Source organism: Gopherus evgoodei, chromosome 6, assembly GCF_007399415.2.
Source record: "Gopherus evgoodei ecotype Sinaloan lineage chromosome 6, rGopEvg1_v1.p, whole genome shotgun sequence".
NCBI lineage: Eukaryota > Metazoa > Chordata > Testudines > Testudinidae > Gopherus > Gopherus evgoodei.
Window position 1 is genome coordinate 89,417,697 of NC_044327.1, and position 27,882 is coordinate 89,445,578.

General features: G+C 38.7%; 1 protein-coding gene across 2 annotated transcripts in view; it reads left to right on the forward strand.

Annotated features, from left to right (window-relative positions):
* SV2C (synaptic vesicle glycoprotein 2C) overlaps positions 1-27,807 on the forward strand; it is a 209,254-nt gene extending 181,447 nt beyond the window's left edge. For both annotated transcript variants that reach the window (XM_030567289.1, XM_030567290.1), the window contains exons 9-13: positions 1,254-1,418; positions 4,673-4,806; positions 7,153-7,356; positions 8,188-8,347; positions 18,500-27,807. In XM_030567289.1, the coding sequence (XP_030423149.1) occupies positions 1,254-1,418; positions 4,673-4,806; positions 7,153-7,356; positions 8,188-8,347; positions 18,500-18,683 (847 nt within the window). In that variant the 3' untranslated portion in view covers positions 18,684-27,807. The remainder of the gene's footprint in view (positions 1-1,253; positions 1,419-4,672; positions 4,807-7,152; positions 7,357-8,187; positions 8,348-18,499) is intronic.
* Positions 27,808-27,882: the final 75 nt, after the last annotated feature.

A 27,882-nucleotide genomic window follows, 5' to 3' on the forward strand; every position in this document is an offset into this window, starting at 1 on the left:
CAGCGCACTATCTTCTTGAATAAAAAGAGATTTCCCATGAGAAAAAAATGGATTAAGGGTCAGAATTTGTAGGCACTTAGAAGATGTAAAGCATTATATAAATCCTCAATAATATTATTATGGCTTATTGTTCCATGCACATGTTTTATTGGTGAACAGATGCTACAGTAATTCACTTATTTGCTTCCTTATTAACCTAATGACTGTCGTTCTATATAGATTTAAATTGAACTGTCAGAAAATGAACTTTTCTTGTATTTTTTAATCATAATTATTGCTGTGCTAAATTTATCCTCATTGAAGTACACTGAGGAACTGAAGGAAAGTAAAACTCATTTTTAGTTCCTTAGCTTTCCTCCACCTTCATAGATGCTCTATGCCGCCTCTATTTCAGGATCCCTTCCACAACAGCATCTCCTTATCTCTTTTGCAACTTCCCACTATACAGAGTGCCCCAACCCACACTCCACTCTGACCCACTCCAGCTTCCAGCCAGTTGTCCCCTGATTCCAGATAACATTTTTTGAGACCTTACAACTAGAGTAAGTGATACACCAGCTTACTTTGGTATGGAAATTTTTGTAGCAATCGTGTCCCTCTCAGGGCTAAGGATATTTCTCAGACCATTGTAATCATTATGCAGTGTAAATTTGCTGGGGCCCAATCCCTAACTAAAGAGTTTAAACTTCACAGTGACATTCACTGTAGTGAAGAGAGCTTGGCCAAGATTCTCCAGCCACTTAAACTCTGTGTTGGGACTGCACAGCATGAGCAGCTCGCAGAACATCTGAACCTCCAGCTCTCCCTGCATCCCACTGGTGATGTTTCTGCTGGCCCTGCATAGTCTGGCATAGGGAACGATTACAATCAAATAAGGGATTGATGACCACAGAGTTCCAGTGGCCCTAACAACCTTGAAAGCACAACAGGTTAAACGAGCAGCTGTAGGAGGTCTATGTTGCACCCCTAAGCTCTGATCCTGATTGGAGGATGGATTTATTCCTCCCATCTCACACAGATGAAGAGTGTGAGAGACCCCACTATTATGACTTTATGCAAGCAAAATGCATTTCATCGTAAAAGCATTCTTATGCTTGATGCTTAAAAATCTACAATTCAGGTAGAAGTAGAAGTGTTTCTGCAGATCTAGTTATCTGCTTTAAGTAGTTGGATGCTGTAGGTTGTCTCTCTAGTCTGTACATACTTCTGACATTAAGGTGAGCTTTATGACTGAACGCTTCTGCTTTTCACAGCTACTATGGGTTGTCCGTCTGGTTCCCTGATGTCATTAAGCATCTGCAATCGGACGAATATGCATCCAAAGTGAAACAGTTTAATGGAGAGAGAATTGTAGATTTCAACTTCAACTTCACATTGGAAAATCAGATTCACATCAATGGATCATACATCAATGACAGGTCTAGAAAGATTTTGGTTAAGAAAATATCATTAATTTCACTAACATTTTAAGTTTCTGCCCAAGGGCTTGTCTACATGGTAAAATGGTAGAGGGACATAATTTGTAAAGCATTCTGATTCTCACTACCCCCTTTCAGAGTGCTTTCTGAGCTCTCACTGCCCGCTTTTAGAGTACTTTGCTTCACTGTGTAGACAAGCTCTTAATACACTAATGTTTTTCAGTGTTGACCATTAATAGGTTGGTTGGGTTGGGTTTGTTTACATTTAATTTTTGGAAGAGTCATTTTGTTCTTATCTCCTTGGTGCTTGATCCTGCACTCTTGTGGAAGTAGATGGGGACTGTACATGGGTTATGGGTCCATGTAGGTGGATCCCTTTTGCTCGATTGAAGCCTTGGTTATTTTGATAAACCAGACTAGAGGATACACATTATTGGTACTTACTTTCACCAGGGGACTCAGATTTTCAGACCCAATGTGTGTGGCATGTGAGGATGCAGGAGATGTATCTCTAATAGTGGGAGAAAGGACGGTTATTCTTTTGTTCCTTTTTACTTTTTTTTTCCTTTCTTGGTACTCACTTAGGGTCTCTTCTGACAAAATGCTGAGCTTCAGAAACACTGAGCACCTTACAGGATGACATCTTAAAAGGGGGAAAAATAGTTGAAAATATAAATACCAGAGGCATTTGATAGAAAGTATGAACCATTGTAAAAAGTAAAAATCCAGATGAGCAATGTCCTTTTATTTTTAAATTGAGTCCAGAAGTCTAAAGGCACTAGCTAGAATTTTACAGAGCACAATTCTAAATGACTTACTTATCTAAAGACATCAAAGCAACCCAATTGTGTTTAATCACTCTATGATCACAGAGTTGTTTTAAGTGTTTGGTCTCTGTCTACAATACATATGTGTATAATATAAAGTATATTAAGGTTCTAAGCCCTGTGATACTAAATAGTTGTTATTTATATAATAAAATTACATTTAAGTGTATTATATTAATGGTTTTGGTAATATAAAAGGCTTCTTTTTTTAATAAGAATTTGAATTTGGAAACAATTAAAGTCTTGTTCAATGCAGAGCAATTGAAAATTATGACTAGCCTATTTCATTTTAAATTAGCTTCTGCCTTCCAAATTTAGTTCCATTTCAGGAGATAGGTGCTGTCTAAAAAAGTGGAGCCCTTTATTATCATTCAGTAAATTTCAGTTGCTGTGCACTCTGCCAGACAAGGCACTGCAGATCACATCCAAATAAAAATGCTTGTAAAAATACTGTGGCTTCCAAATCTGCCCTGAATCTATCAAGTATGCAAACTTTAACATTGGTGAACTGCTTGAGCCATTTTTCCCCAGGAGTGTAAACTTTTGCGGTCGTTCCCTCTAAAAAAAGATTTACTCTTTTCATGGGGGCAGTTAGTAGATTTTTTTTTTTGTGGATTTTTTTTCTCTTTGTACCCTCTGCTCCTTTTTTCATAATCTCTCCTAATCAGAAAGTGTTTCCAACAATATTCAGCGTTCTAACTTTCTAAATCTGGTTGGATCTGAATTCAAACCATCTCAACAATCTACACCAGTTTTAAAGCAGCTGGATTTTCTTTTTCATTTTATTTCAAAACATGTTTCCTGTCCAAAGTGCAAAAGACACATCTTGCAGTATGCAGGGGACACAGTCTGGCTCTTCTGTTTCAATTGGTTAGTCCTGTTGCTCTTTGTTTCCCTTTTAAACATTTGGGACAATTTTTTGAACAGGAAGACCAAGGATGGTGGTGGTGTAAAAAAGGATAATGGGTTGACACTGAATTTGACAGATTTTAATCCGAGTCTGTCACAGATGAGAAAAGGTACAGTTGTTAATTAATGAATAGACCGAAGGCATAATTTTCCTGTCCAATACTAACAGCGAAGTCATTAGCCAGTAACCTATGAAAATCAAAATAGAATTTTGGGTCCCCTCTTCCTACAGAAAATGTGATTCTAGCAATTTTATCTGTGAGAGAGTTTAATTCCCACCATTTTTATCTACCTCACAATAAACTTGTTTGACGTTCTTCCACCCCCCAACTCCTACTTTCTACCCCAAGAAGAAAAGTGCTCTTTGACCTAAAACTAAATAAGTTGTTTAGTATAAGACATGAGAAATTTGTGTAGTAGAAATTTTAGCTAAACTAAGATGTAGGAGGCTTTGCTGGTATAACTATACTGGCAAAGTGATCCTAGAGTGGATGCAGCTTATGCTTGCAAAACTGTTTTTGCCAGTATAGCTTATTAGTGGAGATGCTAACAGATTTTAAAGAACTTTTATTTCTACAGCCAGACAAAACCCTCTCCATCAGGTCAGGCTCAACATTTTGGTCCAGAATTTTAAAAAACGTTTACACAAAAATGCTGGAACATAGTCACAAATATTGCATGTGCAGATAATCTGCTAGATGTCTAAATGGAAATATGTTTGTGCTGCTACTGTGTACAATTGTAATTATTGTGCACAGAAATTATGCACATGCATTTTTGTGCACACGATTCTAAAACTGCCTCTTTCTAGTTCCTAGCTCTTCTTACTTTCTGGTCCCTCCTTCTTAATGACTCTCAGATAACTAATACCATAGCCTTTTGACCTATTTAATTAAATTTTTAAAAGTAAAGGAAACCATACATATAATAAAAACATTAGACTCAATATTCTTAGGCCAAGTCTACACAACAAACTTTTTGCTAACATAGCTATGTTGGTCAGGGATGTGATGAGGTGTGATTTGAGCTGGGTCGGCAAAAGCCCTTTGTGTAGAATCATTTATACCAGCAAAACTGCACTTTTGGCAGTTTAGATTTTTTGGGGGGAAATGGGAGGTGGTGGAATCATTTATTCCAAGAAGCCAGATTTCTGGAGCCTTAGCGAAGAATACAGTGACACTTGTGAAATGCTGTTTAACATTGCTTTTAAAAGTATATTACAACAGAGTCCTGAGGTTCTTTACATTTTGATTAGAGATTGGTGATAACAAATATTTTATCCTTGTATTAACTATGAAAAGGGTATGCTCAGCAGCTGTGAGGGAATGTCATTTTGTGAAATCAATGTATTCAACAATGGTCGCACAGCATCAGGCAATCAGCTGTTCTGACTCTGCAAGAAGCATTGTGTTTGTGGGCATGGGACTTCTGAGAATGGCGTCCATGTAAGACTGCACAGCTGAATCTCTAATCATGATGCATGAAGGCAGACTGATGGAAATTATTTGTATTGGGCAGGTTTATTATGATGAAGTTTAAATCAGTAACCTTTGAAGATTCCCTTTTTAAGAATTGCTTATTTGAGGACATTACTTCTGTGAGCACATACTTCAGGAACTGTACTTTTGTGGATACCAACTTCTCCAGCACAGGTATGCTGAAAGGAAAATCATATCACTGTCCAACTACCATGGTCTTATTTCACAAAGCTGCTTGTCAGGAATACAATAGCTGTAAAAGCAACAGATATAAATACAAGACAGAGAATCCAGCACCCGGCTGAAGCAGGAACCTGTGGACATTCAGAAAGCTTTCCATAGTTTTGACTAGATTTTTCTCTGCCCTGTGCTGATTGGCTGTTTGCTGCAGCCCTCTTCCTTCCCTTGTCACATAGTCTCTTCACCTCAGTTTCACTCCACAGCTGCCGGTTACCATATTCTCTCCTGCCCTGTCCCCCTCACCTCCCTTCCCTTCAATGTATTCTTTCCCCAACCCTTTCTTTCCATTTAGCTGATCCTTTCCTAATTAAATCTGTCTTTTAAAAAAAAGTGGAAATAACATGGCATTTGCTGTTGCATTGGCACACATTGTGCTGGCATGTTTAAACCCTGCAAGCTCTTCTGGGAAGGGGCTGTTTACTACTGTGATTGTCCAGTGCCTAGCACAATTGGACCTCACCCTTGGTTGGTCCTTAGGCACTACTGTAATAAATATGTGCAGCAATAATAATAAAAATAAATGTAAAGGAACACACCCTTTTAAAAGATCGCATGCCCACTATTAATTCAGGGAGTGAATTTTAAATCTCTCTCCAATTTGTTAACTATCTCTGTGGAGTTTCAAAAGACATAAGAGAGTTTGTTTACTTGTATAGTGATTGCTCCAGTTAGGCTTATATCTGACTTGACTGACTTGGGAGTTTTAAAAAGATCAGTGCCAGAGCTGGCATACCTGTCTAGTGATATGCAATATGCTACCATGTTTAGGGGAGGGGATCTGAGTTCACAATTCATACCCTTTCTTTCTTTCTCCCTTTCTTTTCTCTCTTTCTTTCTCTTTCCCCCTCCCTCCCTCCCATCCCCCATTACCTAGGCCAATAAGAGATGGGAATATTGCAGAGACAATGGGGCAGGGCCTGATCTTATTTACACAGTCGTAAATCCAGAGTAGCTCCATTTTGTCCAATTGAATCCCATGTAAATGAGATGAGAATCTGGTTCACTGGGCTTAATATTTGGGGGTGTAGCAGCTCTTATTGCTCTCCCACATGGCCATCTTGCAAGCTATGTTGGTAGGTGTCTGAGGTAAAAATGCCCAGCCCTCTTTGCCTGAAGGGAAAGTCTGTGTGATTCAGGGCCTCAAGGCTGACAGCAGTAAGAGAAACAAAGGGGGAAATGCAGGGTCTGATCTTCCAGAGCAAGTTTGGAGGACACTGGAGGAAAACTGTCTGCATTTAATAGCTTGTTCACTTCCTGGTTCAAAACATAACAAATGGAAATGCTAGTGAGCGAGCACACTAGCTTTATACCTCTGGAGAACTGTGTTCAAATCCCTAACATGGTCCAGGGCTACTATAAAGGGCCCTTGAAGTAAATGGCCATGTGGGTCAACAGGGTGGAAACTGGAGCAGTCACTGATGCTCTGGCTTCATTTGTGTCTCACTAAAAAGGAAACAAACAAAACCCACACCTCAGGCTGTGTTTGCAGAGCTGGTACTTAGGGCTTCTCTACATGAGGGGCAATGTGCACCAGGTGTCAATTGGAAAGTGCAGTAACTGCCCTGTGTAGACCCTGCTGACATGCTCTAAAAGTTTCCTAGTCCATCAGCAGGGTCTATATGGGGTCTTACAGCACCCTCAAATTTATACCCCTCTCGAGGGCATTGCTTCCCTGTGTAGACAAGCCCTTAGAAAAACCTAATTGCCTCACACTGATTCCAGAGCATTTTTGCAGTCACTTTTTTAGAATAGAACTGAATTTGAAAGCTAATACATTCTGATCCCAAATGAAAATGAGTCTCATCTGATTTTCTAGTTGACATTCGTCCTTACCACAAACCCACCAAAAGGTGACATGATTGACAATCTGTGTTCAAGTGAGACCCAGGTCTGTAGCTGAACAAGAATGAGGAACATTGACAATCCTATGTGGTGGAAGTTTGTAAATCTTCAGTATGCCGAGTGGTAGGCTGTATTATCAGCCTCCGGCTGAACAAAGCACGTATGGAACTTTAAGCACCAGTTTATGTCCCTTATTTTCATGAGCTCTGAATTCATCTGGAGAGTGTGTGTGTATAATATAGTATAGTATAGTATAATATGGGAAAAATACCAACAAGTAACAGCAGTAACTAGCCATATTATACTAAGCAAAGCAGCATGTAAGCTCCTGTTTATCAATGAGAGTGTCTAATCTTGGGATGTTTTAAATCATATGCTTCTCACAGGGTTATGAGTTAGCTGATATTGTTTTTGCTGACACTTCCCTTGTTTCCACAGATCTCGAGCAATATAAATTCATTGACACTGAATTTATAAACTGCATATTTAAGCACAACAAGACAGGATGTCAGATTACCTTTGATGATGACTACAGTGCTTATTGGATTTACTTTGTTAATTTCCTGGGAACTTTGGCTGTGTTACCAGGGAATATTGTATCTGCTCTTCTGATGGACAGAATTGGACGTTTAACGATGTTAGGTATGGGCTTTGCCAAAATCCCCCCCAAAAAACCTAAAGCAGTCTAGATAAAACAAAGTTTTCTCTTTTAGAGTTTGCTGTTCATAAAGGCAAGAAGAAATCCCTTCTTGCGACTTTTTCATTAGTGTATAATCCTAAACACCTATTCAAAAACACCCAAATTTTAGAAAGTTTGGAAATTAACAGCTAAGGAGCCCAGCCAATTCTCAACTGCTATGTATTTGTTCATCACTCAGTATTACCATAAAATAAGTATACTATTTTAAGCACTTGTGATTGTGGGATTTTTAGAAGTGTTCATTATTGGCTTACTCCATTAAAGGGAGAGGGAGCTGTGCACAGGTAATCCTCAGATGGTGCAGCAGACCATTTAGTGAGTGTAGGGAACCATCTAGCTAGTATAATTTAGAGGAGCCCGTAGACAAGTTTCTATTTTGGGACATTAGTGGAGGTTGAAAATCAGATGTCAACTCTTCATAATGACAAATTTATGCTCATTTTACTTAAATAACTAATTTATTATGTTGATTTTCTATGAGCAACATTGTACATGAAGACTGAATCCTACTAAATTATTCTTGTTAGTTTACTATGGTATGTAAATGCATTCCTTGTAATTGCAAGAAGTGTGGTCCCAACTGATAGTTGCCAGAGAAATTGGTTCTGTTTTAGAATTTAGTTTTAAACTCAAATATGCAGTTTAGTAGTTTAAACTGTCCAATGTAGAAAGTCCATTGTTATGCAAAACAAACAAGATTATAAATATTTTTATTCGGTAAAAACAATGATTTATTTATTTATTTATTTATTTGTTGTCTGCCTTGAATATAGGTGGTTCTATGGTACTCTCTGGAATTAGCTGTTTTTTCTTGTGGTTTGGTACCAGTGAATCCATGATGATAGGCATGCTGTGTTTGTACAATGGTCTCACCATCTCAGCATGGAACTCCCTTGATGTCATTACTGTGGAACTGTATCCTACAGACAGAAGGTACATTGAAATATAACTGCGTTAGTCCTGCTGGCTCCATTGCAAAACATATTCAAAGTCTTATAATGTGTGCTAGTCTTCCACTCCTCATTTCTCTTGGAAACAGAGGAAAAAAGAATCTAGTTTCTGAGCAGTCTGATAATGATTTGAGACATATTTTGCATCAGATACCTGCTCTTTTGAATTAATACCATAAGAAGTATAGTTGGTGTGAAACATGTAGGTTCAAATTCTGCTCTCATTTAGACTGTGCTAATCTGCAGTGATTCTGCTGACTTCAGTGGACTGATTCTGGATTTACAATAGTATAACTAAAGGACAGAATTTGAACCAAAGTATAGTTGTGTGTCGACTTTGAAATGATGTGGAGACTGTAATATCAAATCCCTGTGCCAGTGATTATAGCATATTTTGGGAGGGCTAATGTATTTGGCCAAGTATGAACTATTAATCAGTCCTGCGAGGATTTGTATGAAGGGTCAGCAGGTGTGTATGTGATCTCTTCATTAACCAGCTACAAAGAAGCCTCTAGAGCACTGCTTCTGACCTTTCCAGGCTCTTGAAAAAGGCCCTCAGGCCACTCCCAATTTCTGCAAGAAAGTTTCTCATCTAAACCTGAGATTGGAGCTCTAGATCATTGGTCTAATGTCAGTGAAGGGATTAAAAGGACAAGGATGTATAAGATGTTGTAGTTCATAAAGAGTAAAACTAGTAGATCTGAAAACTGAGACAGTTTATTTTCTTTTATTCTTGAAAAAATGCTTCTGTTGTAATTGTTCATATTCCTGTCAGTGAAGCCGGGGGGCATCTTTTCTCACATTGTTGTACATCGTGTCATGAAGGCATTAGACATTGCTAATACTGGACATAAAAATACCCAGAGGCTACTTATTGCCTAATGCCTTACATGCTATTCCAAGCTTTTGGGGTGAATATATGCATAGACATTTCCTCGGGAAAGGAGAAATTATAGATACAACTGTAAGTACAACACTCATCTCTAGTTCCTCTTTGGCAGAAAGGCTTCAAAGATCTTTTCTTTTTTTACCCTGGAAGTTCATCTCCATTGTTGTAGCTATTTCAAGGTAACCGTACTAGATGACTTATGAATCCAAAGCATTCTATTTTTATGTCACTGTGTTTTTATTACACCTCAAGAAGTGCTTTTCCGGTAATAATCATTCCATCAACCAAACATTATAAACCTTCTTTACAGATAGCTGTTTTCTTGGCATTCCTGAATGTAATAGAAGTAAATATTTTATTAAAGCCACGTAGAGGGAAATTACTGTGATAAAACATATTGTATTTTTTCTTCCGCTAAATTTAATATTGTTTAATAATAATAAAAAGTTACTGCTGGTAACTACTCCATCTACTTTTTTACATTACAGCATATATCCTAGTGAGTCTGCATTGCATCTTTACTTAATAGTTGCTCTTTAGCAGTTTCTGCTAATACCACTACTACAACAAAGTATTTTCCTATTTGTCCCTTTTAAAACAATTCACGCACACAACGGCTGCCCACAGTTCCACCACAAAAGATGACTTCCAACTGAAATTCCTTCTACAAGGGCTCAACCAGAGAGCAAATATTTTTATATTGTATAAAAAGGCTGGTTGGTAGAATCTGCTGATCTTTGACTGGCCATTGGTAATATATACCAGATTTTCAGAAGGGCCAGGTTTTCACAAGAGCTCAGCTCCCAGCACCACCTGTTGTCAGTGGGAGCTGTTGAGCAGGAACTGTGGCCTTAACAGTGGCCTTCTGGGTTATTTATATGCAGGGCTGGCCCTATGTTTTGTAGAGTTATGTGCAGAGTAGCACTTGTGTGGACCCAATTTGCTGCTCCTTTTCCTGTAACTGGCCACTTCCTCCCCTCTCAGTGTGTTCCCATGGCAATTCCTGCCTGCCTGTGATGCCCTCTCCCTGTAGTGACTCCCTATCCTTTGCCCGTTTATGAGGCTCCATGGTCTCTGAGGTTCCATCTACATTGCCTTGGAAACCAGGAGCAGAGAAGAAATATGACTTCTAAAGAGGGACTATAGACCTAATCCAAAAACCACTGAAGTAATTAGATTCCTGTGGGAAGGAAGTGTTCTCTGAGAGTAGTTCCCAGAGAGTAGTTATCAGTGGTTTACAGTCATGCTGGAAAGGCATAAAGAGTGGGGTCCCACATGGATCAGTTCTGGGTCTGGTTCTATTCAATATCTTCATCAATGATTTAGATAATGACAGAGAGAGTACACAAAGTTTGCAGACAATACCAAGCTGGGAAGGGCTGCAAGTGCTATGGCAGATAGCGACACATTTAATTTTTCCCTGTGTTGGTATGACTACAGGAGAGTGTGTGGGTTGTTTCAGTAACCTAACTGCATTTGTGAACCTTAACGTGTTTAGGTTTCTTTTAAGTTTAACCTTAGGTGTGAGTTTCCTGGGTTTTCTAATGCTTGGGTTTGAGGTAATTGCAATACTACTTTAATGTAGTTTGTCCTAAATGACTGCTATGTACTAACTCCATCTTCATACTTTTTGTCTGGACATACAGTATAAATCTTCATCAGAGCTGTTCAACTGCAAATATAAGACACTATGTAGAGTGTGAAATAGGAGATACACCTATTCTCTAAGATTTTAAATGTACACAACTGTAACTCATATACTTCTGGGTTTTTTCTTTACTGCTTTATAAACACATTTTTGTACAATACAATAATGATTAGCTTCATTAGTCCAGTTTCTAACCACATAAAACAGGTCATTAAAGATAGTAACTTGTTGAGCATCGCCTTCCTTCTGGATGGGTTGCTCAGCCAACATACTGGTCAAGTACACTCACAAGTTTGGAAATGCCAGAATTAAGGTTGCTTAGCAACCTTTAATCAGCCTCCCATATTTATTTTTCTGATGGGACCGTGACTCACTCAGTGTACAGGATGGACAGTATTCACTCATTGCACAAGCTATCCAATATTTCTTTTATCTTCATCATTTAGCACAGGGGTCGGCAACCTTTCAGAAGTGGTGTGCCGAGTCTTCACTTATTCATTCTGATTTAAGGTTTCGCGTGCCAGTAATACATTTTAACATTTTTAGAAGGTCTCTTTCTATAAGTCTATAATATATAACTAAACTATTGTTGTATATAAAGTAAATAAGGTTTTTAAAATGTTTAAGAAACTTCATTTAAAATTAAATTAAAATGCAGAGCTCCCCCGGAGCGGTGGCCAGGACCCAGCAGTGTGAGTGCCACTGAAAATCAGCTCGCGTGCCACCTTCGGAACACGTGCTATAGGTTGCCTACCCCTGATTTAGCATGTGGCTCCATACATTATTTACTGCACACCATCGAAACCCTGCACTGACTACAGAATTATTAATTACCCTGTGTTTTTTCCCTTAAGGTGCTCTTCTAGTTTCTTAGTCCCTCGCAATCATAAATTAATGAATCTTCACAACATCCCAGTGAGGAAAGGTGGTGGTATTGTTCCCTTTTCACACAAGGGGAACTGAGGTACAGTCAGAAGTGTCCACTAGTTTTGAGCTTCCAATTTGAGACAGCTAAGATCGAACTCTTCACAATACTTAGCATCATATAACAGTTTATATGTTCAAAGCAGAGCTCCCATTGACTTCAGTTGCAGCTATGAGCTGCAGCACTTCTGCAAATCAGATTCCGGGGTCTCGAATTGGACACCCGGATAATGAGGAACACACAATTTCTGAAGTGTGGTTAGCGACTTGCCTGGCATCACATAGGGACTCTGTAGTAGAGGTAGGGATAGAATCCCGTTCTGCAGGCCAGTATTCAACGACCTTAAGATGAGACTGTGCTTTCTCCTCGGCATTCCCATGATTCATTCAGTACACACCTTCCAGCTTCTTCAGCAAATGAGGCAGGGGTCCTGCAGACAACAGTCTCCTTCATTGTACAGCCCTGATTTATCCCCAAAGCAGGTCCATGCTGTGCACTTAATCAGGCAAGGGACCTGTGGGGGAAAAGATAGTGTGCAGTCAAGTAATTAAAGACTGTACCATAATTCATATGCACAAGGAGGTAGAATTAAGGTTGCACAGGCAACCACATCTAACTGTAATACACATTTGAATGGAATAGAGCTAAAATCCTCTAGAGAAGAGATGTTTAGGAAGATTTTCTTTCTTTAACATTCAATTGCTACATTCATGTAAATGACAACAGCTTCTTGTGAACTAGTTTGGGAAGCACCACGATTAGAAGTTAGAACACTTGCCCAGGAGTAGCTGTGACCAGATAAATAAGCCAAACCTAAGTGGACTTTTGAAAGACTGAAAAGTATAATCATCTCATTGTACCTCCTCACAGTCACATTAGATCAAGTAATCCAACAGTTCATTAACTTCACTAGGTCTACCAGACATCTGGATTTTGATCTTGGCCAGCTAATTTAGAGTTCACAATGTACTGTAAAATGCAATCATCATATCCTGCCTTTTCCCAGAGCATTTGAAAAGAGTGCAGAGAATTCGGTCAAAAATGAAAAATTACAGATCTACCTACTGCTCAGTACACCCATCCTTCATTTCCCTTTCTGAGCCTGGAGAACTCCCCCAGAGTGATAAACATTATCCACAGGATATTTTAAACGCTATGTCATATTGTTGTTGCTGTCAGAGAAATTTTGTATTCATCTCAGACATAGTTTTGCAGTCACTGATTCACAGTACACTTCCTGGCAGTTATTTTCTACTGCCATCCTGTGGATGTGGTTCAACTGCGCTCTGTGGAAACTCATGTTTCTATTCTTATGACATAAAATGCCTCACAAATCTTTCTTTGCTGTCTTTATTTTTAGGCTACTGCTGTATGTTTTGTTTCAGATATTATCTCAAGGAGGATTCATATGTAATATAATCCTGATCATTCTCATCTGCTGACTTGCACTTGTCCTGTCCAGCAGATGACTTCAGATAAACTCAGCTGGAAAAAAAATTTTGTAAAAAGCAGATGGGTTTTATTAATTCACTTGATCTAGTTCTCTAGGTACTTGTCAAAATGTCTATCTCCTTCCTCCCTCCCTCTGACTCTTCAGCATCAAGGATGCAAAAAACTAGGACCCCTAATTCTCTGACTGTAGTTCATTTTCTTATATCTCCAGTTGTATACTTCTATGTGTGAAATGATCACATTTCAGAGATTTATAACCAGACTATACAATTGTCCTTGATGAACCATTAATCAGATGCAGAAAGGCAAATTCTGTGGTCCTACTTGTGGGTAAAATTTTGTACCTTCTTAGTCTAGGATATGAAACTGTGCCCTAATGTGAAAGGGAGAAAAACCTGGACACGCTTGAGTTGTTAACATTAGAAGATTGGCCATAACATATTGAGGGAAAACTGCTAGCTTCCATTATATCTTCTCACATATATTTCAGGGAGCCATGATAATGTTATTCATAGTCTTATGCGAAGATATGGATGGAACCTGGCACTGGGTCTGGAAACTAAAGTGTTAAATCCCTGGGCTGTACAGACAGGTGCCCCTGCAAATGCTGCTGGAATTTCAGGAAGATAGTTACTAGGTGGTATGGCTGCAAGGCAAGACCATTAAGTTTAATAGTAGAAGTACCTGGCCCACAGAAGAATACACATGGCATTCAGGGAAAGAGCTCTGGTGAGCTATATGCTTGGTTCACTAACCTCCCATTTTTAGCCACTTTTTTTCATTTGGGATTTTGACTAAAGGAAGCCATTTCTCAACTAAACTAAACCTCCCTTGCACCAGAATTAAAACCTACCTTCACTGCCACCACACTGGCAGACCTGTCACACCCCCATATTTCTGGAGGATTTTGCATATTGTTGTTCTAGTATTAGTAAGAGATATAAAATAAATTTTTGAAGAGTTGAAGAAACCCACCCCGCTGCACTACCAGTATTGATGTGATGTGTTCCTGTCAATTTTCTAAGCTGTGCACAGGATTATGACTACATAACTCCTCTGGTCCCTAATGGGAATCACACAGCTAAATCAGAAAACAGGAATTTGTGCCAACGATTTGCCCATTAACTGATCAATGTAGTGCAGATTGGTACAATGTTTGGTAATGACTTCAGGCATCTGCATTTCAATCCACACTGAGTGCTTTGATTCACCAGGTTTCCTCGATGATTCTTAGAATGTCAATACACTTCATCTCTTCTTCGAAGAACAGCAGCAAGGATTGCAGCAGAGACAGAGAAGGAGACTAGGCCCTGTTGTGCTTGGGAATTGGGGCAGATACATACAACATTTCTCTGTCCCTCCGTTGTACTAGAATGAGTTATGGGTGCACTAAAGGGAAGTATTAATATGGGATTTAATTGATTTGAATCACAAATATTTTAACAAACACGTTTGTATTTTAAAGCTCTGGGCCTGATTCTGCTTTCCTTCAGCATCGAAACTCTTGTTCGTGTTTATTGGTGCACAAGCCATGCACAGTCAGGCCCATAGTTTAAAGATTCAAGTGAGCGATCAGAGATGATTGAAAATAGAGAGAACACTGTTCAGATGCACCAAGGAAGGACTACATTATTCAGACATTTTTTCTTCATTCTTTGAACATCTTATTTTTATTCCTGGTCACAATTAACAACATAGTATTTTATGCAGCGTTTTATGCGTGGAGACTGCATAAAGATCAAAAGATGACATTTACTACAGGGTTGTTCATTTTAAAACCTCAAAACAGTCAAGGCCAAAGAAAAAAAGGCTTATTTTAACAGTCTTATTCATCTCTTTATGATCATTTGACAATGTTCATAAGATCAGAAAATTAGCAGCACCATCCAGTTGCAAAAGTTTGACTATGCCAATTATATTTTGCTAAAGAGCTGGGTTTTTTCAGTACCTGAATACTGCACCAATTTAGTTCAAATATATTACATACCATCTTTAAAAAGTACCTTCATATTTGAGTTAAAATACAGAGACATCCACCTGATAACAGTCTTGGAATATACTGCAGGTTCTGGATGTGCTAGTTGTAGAGCACAGGATATGAAAATAAATGTTCCAAATGCTCAGGAAATTATATGCAGGCCCTTGTTATAACTAGATAATGTAAGCAGATAACACCTGAGAAGCAATTTACCTCTACAGAATAATATAGAAAGTATCTCCATATGTTCGCTAGCATTGCCCTTCCAAAGATTTTATGTCTAGATCTGTGTCTAAATTTGCATTAGCTAGATCTATATTCTTTTGTTAGTTCTGTTAACTCTTATTCTGTTAGCTTTTACTGCATTTAGGCTGAGACCTGTGGACAGAAAAGGATTAAATTATCTCTACATAAACATTGTTTTTCTCTGTGTTCATAATCTTTTGGGCAAATTTTGGCCTTAGGGCACTAGTGGAAGCTACAATAAGTGTGTGCGTGTGTGTGTATATAATATAAAAAATTAGAGCTGTCAATCACAGTTAACTCATGTGATTAATCGCACTTATAACACTAGAATACCAACTGAAATTTATTAAATATTTTGGATGTTTTTCCACATTTCCAATATTGATTTCAATTACAACACAGAATATAAAGTTCACAGTGCTCACTTTATATTATTTTTATTCCAAATGTATGCACTGTAAAAATGATAAAATACTATTTCTTTAGTTTAATTCATCTCATACAAGTACTGTAGTGCAATCTCTTTATGGTGAAAGTGTAACTTACAAATGCAGATTTTTTTTGTTACATAACTGCACTCAAAAACAAAACAGTGTAACACTTTAGAGCCTACAAGTCCACTCAGTGCTACTTCTTGGTGAGCCAATCACTCAGACAAACAAGGTTGGTTATAATTTGCAGAAAATAATCCTGCTTGCTTCTTATTTACAATGCCACCAGAAAGTGAGAACAGGCATTCGCATGGCACTTTTGTAGCCAGAGTTGCTAGATATTTACATGCCAGATGCACTAAAGATTCATATGTCCCTTCATGCTTCAAGTGTCATTCTAGAGGACATGCGTCCATGCTGATGATGGCTTCTGCTTGATAACAGTCCAAAGCAGTGTGGACTGACGCACGTTTATTTTCATCATCTGAGTCTGATGCCACCAGCAGAAGGTTGATTTTTCTTTTTTGGTGGTTTGAGTTCTGTAGTTTCTGCATCAGTGTGTTGCTCTTTTAAGACTTCTAAAAGCATGCTCTGCACCTCGTCCCTCTCAGATTTTGGACGGCACTTCAGATTCTTAAACCTTGGGTTGAGTGCTTTAGCTATTTTCAGAAATCTCACGTCAGTTCCTTCTTTGTGTTTTGTCAAATCTGCTGTGAAAGTGTTCTTAAAACGAACATGTGCTGGGTCATCATCCGAGACTGCTATAACATGAAATATATGCAGAATGCGGGTAAAAACTAGAGTAGGCTCTAAAGTTTACATTGTTTTATTCTTAATGCAGTTTTTTTGGTACATAATTCTATATTTGTAATTTCATCTTCACAATAAAGAGATTGCACTATAGTACTTGTATGAGGTGAATTGAAAAATACAATTTTGGAGGTTTTTTTGTTTTTTACAGTGCAAATATTTGTAATAAAAAATAAATTGAGCACTGTACACTTTGTTTTCTGTGTTATAATTGAAATTAATATATTTGAAAATGTAGTAAATCCAAAAATATTTAAAGTAAATGGTATTCTATTTTTTAACAGCACAATTAATCATGATTAATTTTTTTAATCACTAAATAGCCCCCAGACATATCACTGAGGTTTTTTCCCTGGTGTGGTATGTTAAAGGGGCACTGTGTGGTATAAAAAAGAATAATCAATACTTTAATCAAAAGGAACAATATTTTGCTAAAGTTCAAGTATTTTAAAGGTTGCAAGGGAAGCATAAAACACAGCTGTTGGCTGCAAGTGACCTGTGGGCACCAGAGTACATGCCAAGGGTCTAATATAGCAGTGATGGTTATAATTACACAGCAAGACTGACCATGTGTCATGAGTTCAGAAAGTACATAATTCACAGAGCTAATGTGGAAACAATAGATATCAACACTTATGATTTTTCTCCCATAAGAATTCTTGGAAAAGAAGAATATTGGCTTCAGCATCTGTACAACATCTCACTACAGTGTCGTCATCTTGGTCATCAGCCTTCACCCTTGTGTTCCTCTGACTGAAGCCCCTGATGACACAGGACACCTTTGTCCAAACCCATATTGACTAACACTTCTGATACCCTTTGCCTTTCTTTGTTTCTATTAGAGGTTTTGTTCTCTTTGGGACATCCTGTGCAAAATTACCTAAGCAACAGTCTCCATATGATATATTCCTGATTAAACAAGGTTTTTTAAAATCAAAGTGGTTTGCAGAACATATCTAGTTTTAACTTTGTCATCAGCTAAGTAGACGAGTTACTCTTCGGCTTTGATACAGAATATTAATAGGATCATATATTATGTTTCCATAAAGCAATGTCCACTCGGAAGTGTTTTTATTAGATTCTCAGCTAGCAAACCACCTCCCTTCCCTATCCTGCAGAATCTCTTAGGGCATGTCTACCCTTCAAATTAAAATCTGTGGCACCAAATTTCAGAGCCTGGGTCAATTGACTCAGACTCATGGGGCTTGGGCTGCAGGGCTGAAAATAGCAGTGTAGGTGTTTAGGCTGGGGCTGGAGCCTGTACTTCAAGGCCCTCCCTGCTTGCAAGCTTTCAGAGCTAAGCCTGAATGTCTACGCTGCAATTTTATAGCCCCACACATCCCAACCCCATGAGCCTGAGTCAGTTGACCTGGGCACTGAGACTCGGGGCTGTGGGGTTTTCTTTGCAGTGTAGCATGTATGTACACCCATTTTTCAAGCCCCCATTCGGTTCATGTCCAAAGTCTTAATGTTCATTATTATATGAGGATGAGATCTCATCAGCATTTCCACCAACTGTTTGATCAGGTGTGCCAGCTGGAGGAAATTAAAACTTTCTGTTCCCCATACAAAGATGATCGTCCCCTTGTTTTGTTGGCACACTATGCAATCAAAAGGCCAGATCCTCAGCTAGTGTAAATTGAGATGGCTCCACTGAAGTCAATGGGGCTACTCTGATTTACCCCAGCTGAGGATCCGTCCCAAAGGCTTTAATTTTTCAAGCATATTTAATGTTGTTCTTTTTTTTTTCTTTTAGGGCAACAGGCTTTGGCTTTTTGAATGCACTATGCAAAGCAGCAGCTGTACTTGGAAACTTAATATTTGGTTCCCTTGTTGGCATCACCAAAGCAATCCCCATTCTTCTAGCTTCAACTGTTCTCGTGTGTGGAGGTCTGGTGGGACTTCGACTTCCTGACACAAGAACCCAGGTGTTGATGTAAAACTGGAAAAAAGCCATTTATGATTTATTTCCCTCTCCTTTCAAGTGTCAACTCCCCTAACTGAATGGTGCAAAGGCTTCAGATTTTCAGTTCTTAGAATGGTGATCAGATAGCAGAAATCTAACTCAAAATGAGATATTTTTCTGTGACAGAGGTTTAGAAACTTCCATAAGAAAGTTTTAAAGTTTCACCTTCTTTTGCATACTTTTGCTGTTTAATACTTTTTATCTTTCAAATTGCAAAGCTACCTCTTGAAACATTTTCAAAGACATATTCAGGAAGAGAAAACCACGCTCGTAGCTAGGTGTTTAAAATGCAAGCGAATGGTCACATCTTGGACATTAAAAAATAGGTTCTAGATTTTTGCCATGACACCATTAGCTTCCACAGTGATACAGACATGGAAGTCAATTATTTAACAGTATTGGTGCAGTAAATGTCAATCTTACACAGATCAATGCATGCAGCATTAAACAGGAAACTGCATATTCTGCATCCGCACTGAGAATATTAACGTTGTGTGACTATATTTAAGCAGTAGGGACTTCCTGCTTTCTTAGAAAAGGGCACAACAGGCTTTGGCAGTGGCAATGCCTCTTTCAGAGGAAACCATCTTATGTAGATTCAATCGTGGTTAAAGATTAACAATTGCAATCATAATAGTAAACCTGTCTGTGCTGAGGAGAAACAACTCCTCTTACAGAGGCCAGGAAAGCTCATAATGAGTGAGGGGAGTAAGAGAATAGGCAAAGCAGCACTTTCACTGCTTTCTGATCCTCCAGAGTGTATTTAGAGATACCAACACTTGGATGTCTGGAAATTTCTGAGCATTTTAGAAAACAAGGGCTTTGTCTGAACTTATCTCGGTGTAAACCATGAGTAGTTCTACTCTAGTCAATCGTTCACTAATGTAAAATTAGTGTGAGTGAAGGCAGAATAAAGCCCAATGCCTATATGAAAAGTAAACAGCTTTAAGAAAAGTGCTTTTGCTATTTAACCTACTAACTTTCACTCCCTTGATGATATAACAATATTTAGAAAAAATATTTTATATTAGAGTGCCTCCTACATGTTATCTTCAGCCTCTATTTAACATGATCACAATCTCCGGAACTAAATCATTTACCTACAACTGCAAAACTTAAAAAAAAAAAAAAAAAGTAACATTTCTTAGTATATCAGTTTATACAATTGGCATAAATTTGCAAATATTAATCTTAACAATATGTCATCATTTAACACTTCCTAGTCCTCCCATCCCTGCACACCTCAAAAAAAAAAAAAAAAAAAAGACAATGTTAGCCTTAGCTTTGAGTCGCGTGGATTTTATCTATATGTCACAGCCTTAGCAATAGTGAAAAGCCGTTTCCTGTAATTAGGAAAGTATCTAATTCTGGCCATTGTGTGCGTCTCGCTCGCTCATTTTTCAGGGCACTCCCTTGAGTCACCCCTTAGTCAGATGACTGCCTTGTACTTATTGCTCATCTTGTTTCGAAATCTGAAGCCTCTGTACAGATTTAGAGTGATGATCAACAACCAGTGGTAAATAACATTTTTGTGCCACATGCTGTCTATTTAAAGTGATATGTTGTGTTCAGTTCTGTATGTTAAAGAATTATGAAATTCATTATGTGTAGGGCTATGACCAGTGTGGAGGAAAGGGGACATAGGAAAGTGAGGAACAGTTACTGAGGGCTCCAATTCAGGGCTAACATACTAAAATCTCATTATGTTTAAAAACGTGCTCATTTACTATTAAATCCTCACCACTATTTCACCGTTATCCACAACAATGCTGGTGAATTTGCTAAATCTAGGCTACATCTTAGATTTCTTGCTTATAGCCACCTCAGTCTATGACTCAGCCTAGATACAGTGTAGCCAACAGCATTAGAGCACATAGTGTGATTGGGATAGGGCATGTGGTATAAACTGGCCTACAGAAAAAGAAAATACCTGAGTGCCTGGGTGCAGCTCCAGGCTACCAATGAATGTTATAAGATCCTTCCCCTGCACACACTTAAAGTGAGGTGGAGGTGGGGAAAAAAGGGAGAGAAGGAGGAAGGGGGGAAAAGAAAAGGAAGAATAGAAGGGGAGAGGAACAAAGAGAAAATAAGTGCAAGCCTTCCCTCCTCCATCTTCCCAACATGTTATGCTGTGAGGGCAAGAGCAGAGAATATAATTGCAGCTGTGTACATACAATCAGGGGCTTGGTAGTACAGCTGCTTGGAGCACCAGTATTTGACCTTCGGAGGCTTAGATCCAGATGTTACTCTACTTCATTGAAGAAGATAAATCACATGCAACTTCATAGGAGAATGCCATATACTGTGTGTGTACATATTAGAGAGAACAAACCAAACTGGCTTAGGTTAATGTACCAGAGCCCGCTAATGGATGAAATCATAACTACTTATCTGCGTGTCATAGTCCTTATCCTGCTGTGAGGTAACAGAGTTTCTCTTTCAGTTCAAATGTTGGGGGCCCTTGTTCTTTGTGGAGGAAGATGCAAGTTCTAGCCTTTTTTCTGCTTTGAAATGAAGAGGGTTCAACCCAGTGCTAATGCTTGCTCCAGGTAGTCAGAGATTTATAACTATAGAAAGAGAGGGCAGGACTAGAATGGTCCTAGTGCATGGTTCCTGCAGGGTGGGATTGAAGTAGGCTGGCAGAGATATGCAGGGAAGCCTGCCTTCACAGTGCCTGGTTCTAGTCAGTGCCTTCACTGAGGACAATCATGCAGCCTTTAATCACAGAAGAAAAGATGCCAGAGCTCCTTGCCTGATAGCTCCAGCCCAGCTGTCCTCCTCTTGCCCAGCCTCCTGCTCCCTGTTGTTCCCAAGATTTCCAAACAGGCTATTACATCTATCAAGTCTCCCGTCTCACTTTTTTCCTTTCTTCTTCCTGATCCTACCATTCTACTGATTCCAAATTAGCTTGCTTTCCATAGATCCTCTTCTAAATTCCCTCACTTATTCCTCTCAGTTGCCTTTAATTTCCTTATATCCTCCAGTAATAAGCCAGTGCTCCAACCTTTGGGTTTGAGGTCAACACTTCTTTAACCCAGGATGGAAAACAAGCTAAAGCAAAACAGCCGTTCAAGTTGTCCCCATCATGGGAAGTAGATAGTCTCTGAAAGTTCATTTAATGTCCAGGTGGCCTAACACACATAATCAAGGAATAAAGATCCTCTTGTCAGAAGCTCCACTTATCCCTTTAGATGTGGCGAATGAAGATCAAGGAAAGCATCCTGGTACTGTCACGAAGCTCAGCTCCATTTGGGAGGAAGTTTCATTCTTTTTTTCCCAGAAGCCTCACCCTTTTCCTTTCTTGGCACCCCTGAAAACCTCACTTTTATATAGCTGCCGGCCATGCTATTGAGACACATCTGTCAGCTCCACTTTCCAGTAGCCTAATGGAGCCATAGCTGTCAGCTCCTTTCTCCAGGCCTGACAGCTCAGGCAGTCTCTATTGTCTAGGCTTTAGCTCTTTCCCCAGTGAAGGATTTTAAAACACTTCTTCATTCAGCCAGGGACAGTTACATACATCCTATCATAGCTCCCTTATCCAACCAAGGCAGCGTTATGTTAGCATAACTTGTCTGACACACTTTATTTTTTTATATTTGGCTGGAAATAGAACTACAGTTCAAACACAAGGTTAAAAGTGAATCCTCAATACTGTACACTCAGTGGGTCACATATACAGGAAGTGAAGCAGAGCTGCTCCACTTCCTCTAGAATGTGGGGGAAAAATGCTCAGCAGTCAAATTCCAGAAGAAAACAAGTCAGATTGACTTCTTTTCCTCAGCATTTCCTGCCTTCCTGTTCACCAAACTCACTGTCAAATGTCAGCTCTTGTTAATAAGATCCTTTACTATCAGTTCAGGAAACACAGCATGAAGAGAGACCAGGCGGGTGAGGTAATATCTTTTATTGGCTCATCTTCTGTGGGTGAAAGAGACAAATTTTTGAGATCTAGAGAGATCATCTTCAGGTCCTGAAATCTGAAAGCTTGTCTTTCTCACCAACAGAAGATGGTCCAATAAAAGATATTATCTCACCCATCTGATCTCTCTAATATCCTGGGACTAACATGGCTACCACAATACTGCAAACAGTATCAAAAAAGATACTTTAACATGCAGATAAATACAAATCTGGATTTTTGCCATGATATGGCAAACATGTCAGACATGTGAGTTTGTAACACAAAAGCAGAATCACAAACTAATTAGAAAGCATTCGTTTGTAGTAGATCTTCTCAAGCTCTGTAGAACAGAGTGATTAAATTATAGTCCTCAGGTTGACATCATCCTGCTGGCATCTGCTACATGGCCCAATTGATCTTTCTGAAAACTTTCAAGCGTGGTGCGTGCACGTATGGGGGGGGGGGGTGCAGTTTAACCAGGTTATGGAAAACATGTATGGGCTTGTCACTGTTTTTTATTCTTTATTTTTCCTATAGTGATCTGTTTTCCTCCATTTCTTTTCTTGGATTTAGGAGGCTCTTTCAACATTTAACCCTGCTCTAGAATCTTAAAATTACTGGAGAGGACTCCAGACCACTTCAGGACTTCTTTTTGATCCAGAGGTTCAATAAACACGGCACAGAACTAAGATTCAGTGTGCTTGGTTGATTCTTCTCTTGGGTACACCAGTTTTACACTAGTGTTATTTCCACATTTACCAGCTTGTGCAGGGCTGCATCCAACCCAAATAAAATAAATTACAAGGAAGTAGAGTTTGTCTGCAGTCTTTTTTCACCTAAATTTGTATAAATTAGGGTGAAATTATCTGCTGCGCTGAGACTCCTCTTAGTGCACCAAAAATGTGACTTTGGGGAGCCTGTCATGCCTCCCTGATTTTCAAGGCTGAGTAGATTTGTGAGACAAATCACAAATTCAATTGCTTTCTAGGATTGGGGCTTTAATGATCTTCTCTTTAGTGGAATGCTCTAGTACATGCTACTTTCTCCTCACCATACCCCCGTGGACAGTCTGGTATCTCAGGAGGGGAAAGGGATTGCTTTGCCACGATGGTCACTGGAGAAGAGTAACTCAACACAAAATAGAACTGTCCCTCCCACTCACCTTCTCCATTGATATACATTTAGTAGGACCGACATCCTAGCGGGCATGTGGGAGTAGCTGAACTATGCATCTTGTCAGGTACTCCAGCTTTCAGTTCCTCCTTTCATCTGAGCTGCAGGCTATAACCCATGACATCAGTCTAGTAATGAAAGGGAGGATCAACTTTGGGGACTGCAGTTTCCCTTGGTCTCTCCATGACCAATCAGCTCTGCTACTTTCTTCTTGGATCCTAAAGATCCCCACATCTTTTTACTTCTAAGGTTGGCCACCTCCCATAGCCTGGGCATCCAGGATCCCTAGATCTGAACCATGAGCCCCTGCAGTGCAACCCTAAACTGCAATGCCATGAATGGACACTGTACATCACTTCACATAAACTGCTGAGAGCAAACCACTCTGCCAGGTGCTCGCATGGATCTGTGTTCTGTAGCCCTGCTCCCATTTCACGGGTGTCTCCAGCTAGAACTGCCATCTAATGCTTTTCTCTGCCCATCACTGCACACACTTTCAAATTCACTCCCATTATACTTATCTGGCATCCAACTATCTACCTGGTAAATTCAGGTCTATCTCCAGCTGAAGCAATGTGGCAGGATCAGTTTCTCATTCTCAACAGGACCACATTTGCTCAATAAAGAAAAAAGGATGGGGGAGAGGGGAGAGAGAAAGTGAGAGATTTTGAAATAGAATAAAACAAAACTAGTAGGCTAGAGGCCTATGGTTCAGGTCCTAGGTTTTTTCTGCAGTAAATTTCCTTTGACTTCTAATCACTGCCGTGATATAATGCAGTATGTGAGTATTGTTTATTGTAAAGGAGATGTACTGTACGGTTTTGGTGAAAATGCACACACACACACAGGCATTCCTCTGTGTGTGTGTGTATGACAAGTGTAAGACTTTTATACATTATAAAACTTAATTTGGAATGTTGTTTTTAAAATGCAATTTCATTCTCAGTGCCATTGATTGCCATTTGCTGCATTATGCTTTGAATACGAAATACACTACTTACTTCCTTGTGCAAAATTCTTTACTTAATCATCCATAAAATTGCTGTGGTGCCAAGTGCTTTCTTAATTTGCCCTTCATTTGATGTCACTGAAAGAGAACTCCTGTAATTGTTTTAGGAGTAAGTTTTGATTTAGCTGCATCCTTTCCTCACCATGCTGTGCCAAACAATGAAGCAACAAACCATATAGAAGTATGTCACACATGTTCCAGTGACTCAGCATACTAGAATATTCAAAATCAAATATAAATCCTTGGATTTTTTTTCTTTTTGGAAGCAAAGTATGTTCTGAATAATGTTCCATATGGATCTCAACATATTAACTTCTGTGTAATATATGGGACTATGTCTGTCTTCTTTCTGTACTGTGTGTTTTTCATTGTTCCTGCAGACATAGCTGCCGCTGTTCTAATAACGTTCTTATGGCTAAATTGTTTGCCACTGCTCTTATCAGCATTCTTTGACCAGCTAGAAACAGAGCCATTGTCAGGATGTCTTTCAATTAATCATTAATGTTGACAAAGATCTAGCTCTGTAATGAGCAGTGTATTGTACCATTCCTGCTATTAGTCAAGCGAAGCCAGTCTGAAGAAGCACACACACAAGGAAAGAGGGTGGAGAGAGTTATTTCTAGAACTCCGACACTCATTATGCTTCTTCCCTAGATGCAAACAACTTCATTCTTTCCAGTGTGTTTCCGGGCAGTTTGTGTGCCTGTGCATTGCAGAATTAAGAAGTCAGCAGAAAAAAAAGGGTGTTCTATGCTCACAAGAATAAACAAAGCATGTTTGGTACAGGAAAACTAAGACTTTTTGAAAGAAATTAAAACAGACAACACCGCACTGTCCATAGTTGGAAATCATGCGTATTTCCTGATTTACTTGAGAGTGAAATTCATTCTGAACCATTTAGTTAAGTAATAACACACAACAGTGCAGCAATGCTGATACAACATCATCATTGGTAAATGGTGGATATTCTAATGGAAAGAAAAAAAATGTCAGTTGTGGGACACTGTGGCTTGCAGTTTCTTGTAGGCTTTCTTTAAAAAAATGAAAATGAGTCTTTAGGTTTCCAGTGAACGTTGCTGACCTTATCATCATCGTTGGAACTATGGAACAAACATTAAAATGAAATAATTTAGAAGAAAAAGTAATAGAATGTTAAACATTAACTTTAAATAGTTATATTTAACAATACAATGTTTTTGTAAGAAACTTAGAGCTCTCTCGTCCCTCCCCCTGTGTGGATCCCAGCCAGTGTGATGGCTGGTTTCTGTAACACTTCACCTATGACCATGAAGAATATACTTCTGTTTAAAAAAATCCCCCAAAACTAGAGCAACATATACCTACTGATTTAGGCCTTGATCCAGAAAGTTGGTCTATACAGGCAAGCCCCTATGCCTGTATAGTCAATGGAAGTCAATGGAGCAGTTTACAGTATTAAGACCTGAGCTTTCTTATAAGTTAACTTAAAAGAAAAACAACAGTTAAATGCATGATCTTGTGTTATGCAGTATTGGAAGCAACTTCTTTACTGAGTCCTGGGGTGAGAGGAATTCTTTATAACATATTGGTTTAATCTACCAATGTATGGACTGTAACTTAATAATTTTAACCTTTGATGTCCTCATACAAGTGACTGGCGTTCCAACCAATACAGTGAATTGTAATATCATTCCAGGTCAGAAACCACATGAATCAACTGATCACTTTATTTTCCAGCCCTTTTATATATTTAAAAAATGTTATCATCTGTCTTGAGTTAAAATTCTAATAAATTAAATTGTAACTTGTATATGGCCACAAATATATTTGACGTCTGAAGGCGTGTAAGCAAACAAAAAATGGATAATTTTTTCTTCACACGTCACTGGGTTAATTTCAGTCCTGTATATACAAAAATAACCATCCAGCTGAAAATATAATTCCATGCCTTCAATATAATTTACTGATATAGTCAAGGTACTGATTCTTGGTGACTAGTTTGTGCCTCCTAAATCCCCAAAAATATCAAACACAAAAAAAACTATGTGCTTTCTTTATGCTGAGCCAAATTCTGCTCTTAGTTTTCCCCAATAGAGCTCAAGTAAAAGCAAAGGCATTGAAACAAGGCAACTGGGAGCAGAATTTGGCACACTGTCTTTAACATACAAAACATGGTGTGTCTGTATGTCCTGGTGTTCTGTGTTTTGTAACATGACAATGTATATATATATTGTATATAAAGTACTGAGATTTTAAAGTTAAATTTCCATTCTTCACATTCATTTTCAGATCCACAATTTTGTACTGAGATCTTGGCAATGGCCCTTTTTCTTTTTTTACTGCTCTGTATGATCTCCTGTAATGTGGGTTACAGTTATCACTCCTGTATATATGTGCTTGCATGTATGTGCATTGATAAATTCTCACTTTCAGGTTTCTGGATTTTTCATTCCAAGTACAGCTGGTACAATTGTGAACTCATCTTTCTGGCATGCTCCTCTGTGTCAGATTGCTGATTGCCAAAATGCTTGACCAAGTGTATAAAGTCCCCTGAGAAAAGCTGTCTCTCTAACTGTGAAAGGGCATGCTCTGTGTAGGATGACTATGTACAGTATAAATCTATAAAATGTGGAAGTGTGTATAAATTTATCTGTCAAATACCTGTCATACACGTAACAAATGCAAAGATATTTAATGTACATCAAATTAATAAAGGGGCATTTTTTGCTCCACTATATTCCAATAAAGAGTTATTCTTTGCAATGAATGTGCACCAGATGTACTGACAGTTAAAGATGCATTCTTTATTGTAGCCACAAAATACTGAAAGCATTTGCTTTGATTTAATCAGTATGGTACTTTTAACATATTTTTAGTGCTCTGTTGTTATGGCTATGAATGTATTTCATCTTCAGTGCCCATTATATATATCCGGTGATAGAGATCCAAGACAGTGTTAAAAGAAAACCTGGAACAAGTTACTAACGTGAAAGAAATGTAAGTCAATATAACAACAATACAAAATAAAAGTTACGTTTGTAGGAGGTGAAGATCCTCTGTATTCAGCCATCTGGGACCCATATTTTTATGCTATATAATGGCAGAAAAGGA